The sequence below is a fragment of the Gracilinanus agilis genome, chromosome 1 (genome assembly GCF_016433145.1).
Source record: "Gracilinanus agilis isolate LMUSP501 chromosome 1, AgileGrace, whole genome shotgun sequence".
NCBI classification, from domain to species: Eukaryota; Metazoa; Chordata; class Mammalia; order Didelphimorphia; family Didelphidae; genus Gracilinanus; species Gracilinanus agilis.
Window position 1 is genome coordinate 614,133,843 of NC_058130.1, and position 9,176 is coordinate 614,143,018.

At 37.3% G+C, this 9,176-nt stretch overlaps 1 protein-coding gene across 1 annotated transcript in view; it reads left to right on the forward strand.

Annotated features, from left to right (window-relative positions):
• The first annotated feature begins 1,365 nt into the window (after positions 1–1,365).
• The window catches only part of LOC123254785 (coagulation factor XIII A chain-like), a 55,649-nt gene continuing 47,838 nt past the window's right edge, over positions 1,366–9,176 (forward strand). Inside the window, exons 1-3 of the mRNA XM_044683715.1 lie at positions 1,366–1,471; positions 1,797–1,899; positions 7,732–7,835. Of these exons, the coding sequence (XP_044539650.1) occupies positions 1,366–1,471; positions 1,797–1,899; positions 7,732–7,835 (313 nt within the window). The remainder of the gene's footprint in view (positions 1,472–1,796; positions 1,900–7,731; positions 7,836–9,176) is intronic.

Here is a 9,176-nt window from a genome sequence, read left to right on the forward strand (position 1 = left end):
ATATAAAGAAATTCTATATAATATGTTATATATAAAGTAATATATAATATAAAGAAAGGAGGTATTTTATTTTATATATAATATAAGAAAATTCAGTTTTTTAATATTTTAGGACATACCACAAAAAATTACTTAGAAATAATTTGCCCATCCCTAATATTTCCAATATCAATGTGTTTTAGACAGCCAACAAACATTTATTAAGCCGGACAGTGCACTAAGCTAAGTTCTAGATAGATCAAACGATCAATACATAGATAGATGATAGAAATTATAGATAATAGATAGATATGTATATAATAGATAGATATGTATATATATGTACAAGAGAGAGAGATAGAGAGACAGAGAGACAGAGAGAGAGAACATATAACTCATTTCTCCAACCAAAACTAGAATTTTTACATTACGGTGGAGAAAAAGTTCCCCAGACAACTTCAACCCTTATAAAGATAAGTATGGTTTAACATCATTGAGTCAGCATCCTCTCCATTAACTAGAAGAGTTTCATTCCAAATGCTTCAAGCTTTCCTGGAAGACAGAATAATGGAAACAGGAAAACAGAAAGAGACTAGAAGCCAGGAAAGGAGAGAACCTGTGTTTTATACCTACATTTTCTTTGGTAAAATGCATAGCTGGTATGGCTGCTCTTCTGCAGATTTTCCTCTTATCTTGACTGATCAGTCACTTAGCTAGGCAGGAATGAGAGCGGTGCAAATATTCCAAGCATCTTCCTCTTTTTCATTTGTTTGTTTGGTGATTGTTTCCTGCAATCCCATCCTTTTCTATATTAGATTTTCCTTGACAACCTCCATTCATCTCTCTCACAGCCCTACTGCAAAAGTTAGGCTATTTCTGATTGCTTCCTTGGAGAATTCTTCAGTAAGCTCCCAACATCAGAGAAATAAAGGGCCTAGTAGGACACAGACTCTGCAGAACTCAGGTTGGCACATACCTAGCTAGGCCTCTGGCAAACCCCATTGACTCACCTGTCCCTGGAGAACACCAAGGCTTCCTGCTTCTAACCTCCTCCCCAGCCCCTAAGAGGAAACAACAACATCTCTGAGAACAAAGCAGGGCACAGGGCTCTCACTCAGCCACATAAAAGATTCCACTGACATGCCTCCCTTTCTCTGAATAATTCCTTTTCTGTCATCTTGCTTCATTAACTTTCCTAACTGACAAGTTTTTCCTCCATCCAGGCTTTCATTTCCACTTTGAAATGTCTTGTTAGACAAGCCTCAGAGCTCACTGATTTCTTTCTATTTCCCGTTGTGTGTGTGTGTGTGTGTGTGTGTGTGTGTGTGTGTGTGTTTTTAACCTATTGTGAATAGAATGGTCAGAATTTAAGAATGCTGGAACGCGATGTATTTCCTTATTGCTAATACGATTGCCTGCATTAGGTGCACATCAGCAGAACAGGGGAGGTGGTTCTATTCTATCTGCCACCGGAATGCAAATTATCTCCCAGGTAAAGGACTGCCTCTCTTTCCGCCTCCTGCCATTTTTGCAATAAAGGAATTCAAACACTTGGTTTACTCTTGAAACTGTTCCAAGCCGGCTCCTCCAGGGCTTTTCTCTTCTTATTTGTGTTCTCCCTTGGGCCCTAATAAAACTGTAGAAACAAAGTTACAAGCCCATCTCTCTTTCTTTGCTTTTAAGAACTATTTCTCTTTGAAACTTTCTGGACAGATTGTAAATGAGATGACCCTGTGGTGTGCTTAAGCAGCCAGCCAAGTGAAGGCATTAAAGCCCTCATTGCTTTAATTAACCACTTTATTACCTTGAACATACAGTACTAGCCTCTAACGCTGACCTTGGGTGGGTGGAGAATATTCTGGGGCCGACTCTCCGCCTCCCCGTGGCCGCCAGCGATTGTGGAAATGACCTCAGCCAGATGTTAGGGACAGGGAACTTTTTAGAGCTGGCTCCTTGCTTCTGAGCGCTGCAAAACCAATGCACCAGCATCACATTAGGAGCTAGCTGGCTGGCTGTTCAAGGTGCTGTTTGCCTAAGGAGAAATAAAAATGCGCTCCTGGCCATTTGCCATTGGTGAAGAGCCACTGCAGAAACTCGGAAGAGTTTCTAGCATCAACACAGCCAAGGTATTAGCATTCCACAATGATACAGCAGTGCTTTGAAAATCAGCACTAAACATTGCCTGCCCTCCCTGCCTTTTCAGAGGGGTAGGAAATAAAATAAAGGAAACAGTATCCTTTACTAATTCTTACCGGAAACATTTCATAGGTTTGGTTTTTTTTTTTTAACTTCTCAATTTATCAGAACTCTAAATTAACTGGGATTTTTTTTAATCTTGCTATTATCAGAAAGAGGCAACAAAGAAACACACTTAGAGAAGGCATTTGTTTAAAGAGACAAAAATTAATCGATTTGAATTCCAGCTCTGCCACATTCTATCTCGGTGATCGCTGGCAAGATCCCACCTCTGGGGATCCCAGTTTCCTCACCTGAAAAATGAAAGGCTTTGATTAGATGATCTCGAAGATTCCTCCCAGTTCTAAATCCATGATCCCATGACCCAAAACATTGAGGATTTATCCTGAGTACAGCATATCTTGCCTAATTAAGCTTCATTGACCTCCTCAGAACCAGATTAAAATGTAATTGGGAAATATTTTACAAAATAAATAAGCATACAATAGAACATAGATAATGTTAATGTGTAGTTTTCAAAGTCAATATGTGACTGGAACTGATTTTTATGTATGGTTTAGTAACCCTATTTGAGATTGACATCACTTTTCTACATCTATAAACTTAAAACTATCATGGTAATAACTGATGGCTAGAATAAGGACTATACAAAATATAAGATCCTGAATCGTGGAAGAGTTGAATTACTTGTGGAACATTCCAATTAACTGAGGCTTACTATATCAGTCCCCTGTTTTATGTAGGGCTGTAGAAGGCTTTACACAAATCCAATTCCACAGACCTGGTCCTTGCCTTCTAAGAACTTCCTTCCCATCTAAAACAGGCAGCAGTCATTATGGGGGGAGAAATGTTAATAATGTCCAATTCAACAATATTTATTAAGTCTTTGATATTGTACTGAGTGCTGGGTCTATAATGCTGAAAATGAGCAGTGTCGATCTTCAAGGAGCTTACATAATAGCACAAGGATGGAGGTAGAGGGGCGGTTGATTATTTGTAGAGAATGATGATACGGGTAGAAGGTAATGAGAATAAGGAGAGAGCTGAACAATGTGCTCTAAAAAATATTTGGGGAAAGAGAGAAGTCTTTTAACTATAGGAAAGACTTAGCTCCTAAATTCAATCTTGAATCAATCAATGAGCTTTTAAGTGTCTATAAGCCAGTCACTGTGGTACTAACTGGATAAATGAAGACACAAATCTTGCTCTGAAGAATCTTATATTCTAAGGCAAAGAAGCATGGTTGAAGTAAATGTAGAGAGCAAGAAGGCTGTGTATTAGGATTAAGAACAGCTTGTAACCATGTTGATCTGGACTCTAGAGTGTATGAATGGAGAATGATAGAAAAAAGACTACAAAGTTCAGTTGGAGTCAGAAGGCATACAGGTAGGAAGGTGGTACAGTGGATAAAATGCTGGACCTGAAGTCAGGAAAAGTGAAGTTCAAATCCAACTTCAGATACTTACTAGCTGGTTAACCCTGGGCAATATCACTTCACCTGTTTGCCTCAGTTTCCCCAACTGTAAAATGGGGATAAGAGTAGCATGTTTACTAGTAGCACGAAATAGTAGCACAATAACTCTTAGGGTTGTTGTAAGGATCAAATGAAATAATATGTATAAAGTTCTTAGCATAGTGTCTGGAACATAGTAGGTGTTTTATAAATGCATATCCCTCTCTCTTCCCCATTATACCTCAAGAAGATTATTTTGGCAGCTATGTGAAAGATGTAATGGAAACAGAAGGAGATCAGGAAAGAGGCTAATACAATAGTTCATAGAAGAATACATGAGGACCAGGGCTTGGGGGGCAGGGGGTGAGAGTGGAGAAAATGAGATTCTAAAGAGATTTACTGCAAGTATTTATAAGGTCAAAGGTCTGGAGCTAAAAGACACCTTAGAGGTCACCCTTATTTCACAGAGTAGTTAATAGGCCCAAAGTAGCTAGCATAGATATATTCTTATCCATGTTCTTTGGAAGAGGAGACTGAATTTCCAAGAAACTATGATTGCTCAAGATAGTCAAACTAGTAATTAACTGAGACTTGAACCCAAGTCCTTTGATTCCAGGTCCATTGCTTTCTCCACAGTCCTTGCTGCTTCTCTAAACAAAGAAATGGGCCTGTTTGTTGTTGTTAATCAGAGATTAAATAACAGAGTAGAACATTAATGTTACACACAAGCAGAAGAATAAACATATTGGGAGTAAAATGATAAGTAAAAGGTTAGTCTGATGCTTTGAAATTCATGAGCAAATGCCACTACTTATCTTCAATAGCCACAAGGTATTCAAGGGGAAAAAAAGAATTTCAGTGAACTATATAAAGCATTCTGGCATAGTGAAGAAAAGATACTGCAGGACTGGAAAATGGAAAATGTTGTTCCAGTTTTTGTTTTTTTAAGTCGAGAAGAAAATGAAGTCTATAAACTACAGGCCTGTAAAATTGATTTGAATTCCTTCAAAAATGGCAGAATGGATCATTCAAGGGATGATTAGTGAAGATCTAGAAACAGAGGCAGTGACCATAAAAAACCATCATGGTTTTATTACGAATAGCTCATGCCGAACTGAACTCATATCCATTTTTGATGGATTGGTGGAACAGACAACTATTGTAAATATTTTTTTTTTTTATCCTGGGACTCCTATCTAGGAGCATAGGGCCACAACCAGTAGGCAATGGGTCGCTCAGGGTCACCCAGCTGGGAAGTGTCTGAGCCCGGATTTGAACCTAGGACCTTTCGTCTCTAGGCCTGGCTCTCAATCCACTGAGCTAGCCCAGCTGCCCCTACTTTAGGTTGCAGTTTCTTTAGCAGATGTAGTTTTTACAGGGTGGGGTTGCTAGCCCCACGCCCAACCCTCCTCCTTTTTCATCCAGGCTAGGGACCGTCCTTTAGCCCAGGAGTGGTAAGGGTGGGCGATAGGGGTCAAGTGACTTGCCCAAGGTCACACAGCTGGAAGTATAGCTTATCAAAATTTTACTCCCCCTCCAAAAAAATTGACAGTATTTCATGGTGTTTTGATGGAAAAGACTAAGAGACCTGAATTATATGATGATAAAGTTAGGTAGATTTGGACCGAATTGAATGTTCAGACCCAACAGTAGTCACTAATGATTCAGTTTAAACTTGGGGAAAAGTCTCTAGTGGAGTATCCTAATGTTCAGTGCTGGGATGTATGCCATTTGACATTTTTATCATAAACTGGATAAAAGTAGAGAGAAATTGTGAAAATGAATCACTCACTTTCTTTTCTAGCCCGAATCCCTGGTCATTGATCACAGTCTGGAAAAAAATGTGATTTTAAATCTTTCTCTTCCCATTCCCAGATTCTCCTGATACTGAATCTTTCTTCTCTACTGAATTCTAATAATAATACAGACAGTTTCATAATACTTTAAAATGATCACAATTATTATCTTAAGAGAAAAAATATTTGATAATAATAGAATACTCCTGGTCGAGATGATGTTAGGGTGACTTGGTTAAGTCACTTTACTTTAAATTGATCACAATTATTTATTTTAAGAGAAAAAATATTTGATAATAATAGCTAGTATAGTGCTTTAAAGTCTGTATGCTGTAAAGTACTTTAAAAACTATCAAAATTTACCTTCCCAACAATCTTGTGCTGCAGGTATTATTATTGTCCTCATTTACAGCTAAGGAAATTTAAACAGACAGAAGCTAAGTAATTTGTCCAGGATTGCATAGCTAATAAATGTCTAAGATTGGATTTGGACTGAGGTCTTCCTGACCCTGGGTGCAATGCTTTGTTCACTGTACCACTTAGCTATCTTTGTCTAAATAAAGGGAAATAAACATTTCTGAAACAGATATAAACCTCCTCCCAGGAAACTCCAGGATCACACCCTCTAAGAAGAGAAAAAGCAAAGTAAGAGAAGGAAAATGGATAATCATCATCGTGGTGGTATCAAGATGAATCTGCCATCTGGATAGCTTTTCAGTCCTTCTCCCATTTCCATTGTGACGTCACCTAATTTGTCCCTTCTGAGGCTTCCCCATGGTTCTCTCTGCCTTCTTCTTCCATCTTTCCACAAAGCCAAAGTATCAGAAAAGAAGAACTTATCTTTCAAAATCAGGCCCTCCACTGGGCTCTATGGGCAGCCTAAGTTTCCTGAACGATGAAAGAAGGGGATAATGGAAGATCTTTTTCCATCCATCTCTATGTGTCCTAATCTTCTTGGCAATGTCAGGATTCAGTGTGGCCATACGAATGCTACATTTATACAAATACAAATGACATATAAACACATATTATGTGAACACTCATACACATGTATATCTATCACATTATTGATTCAGTTTCTGTTTAGCTAAAGAGTCCTTAAGAATGTCTCTGCTATTATATCATTTTAGTTCTTTCCAAGGACATAGTATACTTTTAGTCATAGCAACAGTGATTCATAATGGCACATCCTTTCCCCATCCATTATTACTTTAAGAAGTATACACAAAACTCTGAAGAGCTATACATGTCTCTAAGACTGCAGATTGGATACTTCCCTTTTGGGAATTATGTGAAGGTCCATTCTTACTCTATAATATTTCCTTCTTGATTTAGCCCTAAGTGTGAATTTATAATGATTTATATAGAATTATAGTGAATCCAAAGTGATTTCCATAGCAATGGCCTAGGACCATAAGCACCAGATGGATTATCGCTGTAACAATCGTTATGAAGAACCATGCTTTTTATAAATCAAAGCTCAGCTGAGCTCAGAGAGGGAAAGGGAAATGGAAAGAGGAACCAGTGATGGAAGGTTGCCTCAGAATCAGCAGGGGAGATTGGCTAGAGAATGGTGGAAAAACCATCCTTACCAGATGGGCTTAAATGTCGAGTTTCCATGGTACCCGGTAGTTTTGAGTCAAAGTTATATATAAAAGAATCCAGAGGCATGTATTTCCCATCCATATAACCTCTGTTCTCCACGCCAACCACACATATATGCAGCTCAACTGATAAAACTCTCCTTTTTCAAATTACACTTGTTATTTTGTATGTACTTTGTAGTAGCATTCCATCACATCTTACATGCCCCCAGGAGAATTCAAGCTCTCTTGATGGAGGAACTAATGGTTTTGTCATTATATTTCTAGTGTCTTACACATACTAAGTGCTTAATTAAATGTATTTTGAATTGAATGTAATTTGAATTGAACTTTCAATAAGCAATATAAAAACCAAACTATATGATAATATAATATTATATATCAATAATATATAATAATAAAAAATATAAAAACCAAACTATATAATCCAAAGTTTAGAATCTATAAATGACCTTAACGCTAATACTAGAATGGAGACAAAATCTCCCAGAGAAGCAGGTGTCAGTCCCAGACAAGATGTTTTCAGATGGGCCAATGACCCATCCAGCAAACCTCCAATACCGCTGGCAGGTAATCCCTAGTTTTCTCCACTTCTATAAGTTTTCAATAGCATAGCCATACTATTGGATACTCATAACTTGTATTATTTTGTAAGAACTGAGCATAATGGAAAGTTTACTTTTTTTCTATGTTCTTTTTAAAGGAACTATCATTGCTGGAATGAGGCCTGGATGAGCAGACCCGATCTTCCTGTTGGTTTTGGAGGATGGCAAGTGGTGGACAGCACACCTCAAGAAAACAGCGATGGTAAATCACAACCCTTCCACAGATTGTTTTATGGCTGATTCTTTATTTACTCTTAAAATTGCTTTAGTTATATAAGGAGTCACTGCCCCCTGAAGGCAAAACCAGAATTATGTTCTGTTTTCTAGGTTTAAATCTCAGATCTGCCACCTAGTGACAGAGTCCTGGGCAAGTCAACTAAACTAAGCCTCAGTTTCCTAATCTGTAAAATGGCATTAGTAATACTTGCACTATTAAAGTAAACCTTAAAGTACTCTCAAATTAGATTTTTGTAAAGCATTTTTCAAACCTTGAAATGCTCTATAAAGAATAAATGTTGTTGTTATTAATGATAGTAGCACTGGTCATAGTAATAATATTTTGGTTATCTAATATTCCATATCCGTACATAGGATTGTTTTCAAATTATTTTTGAAATTCTAGTTTCATTATAAAGTCATAGAATTAGAGCTAGAAGAGACCATAGAGGTCATCTAGTCCATTTTCTTAATTTTATAGGTAGGCAAACTGAGACCAAGAGACATTTAGAATTTTAGTCATGCTCACTAAGCTGACAAAACAAGGATTCAAACACAGATCCTCAGAGCTCAAATCCAGTACTCTTTCCATGGAACCAACCAATTAATTCATGGATCCTGTGAGAAATGAAAATGCCAACCAATATGATAGAATATATCTACTTTTGCTTTCCTACAGACTGTTTTTGTTCTGGTTGTTTTTAGTAAATCTGTGGAAATATTTTAATCTGCCTTTAATTTTTAAAAAAATTTCCTGCTTTCTCAGGGTGAGATCAGTGAAAGGTCTGATGGTAGAAAGGGTATTAGAAGTCCAATAAAACTATGAATCATCCTTGCCATTATTATGAAATTTTTATTTACCATAACGATCTTTTAAAAAAATAATTCATTTTTGGAACATTTATTTCAAACTCTGAGTGCATGGATGTGGGCTAATGGGCTGGATCAGTATTAAAGGTGATGGAGTCATGGCCTCCCAGAGATTCTAATTAAGCCAGAAGGAAGACTTAACCTTTTTTTTCCACATGAAAATAGGGGTTACAGTAGTAGGGAGACATCTGTATATATAAATTCAAAAAATTAAATCTCTGCTATAATCCAGGAGCTGAGTTAGGTGCTGAGGAACCCAAGTTCAAAGAATGAAATCCCTATTATTTATTTATGTATATGTATAAATATATAAGAAGGAAAAAAAGAAAGGAAGAAAGAAAGAAAGAAAGAAAGAAGAAAGGAAAGAAGAAAGGAAGGAAGGAAGGAAGGAAGGAAGGAAGGAAGGAAGGAAGGAAGGAAGGAAGGAAGGAAGGAAGGAAGGAAGGAAGGAAGGAAG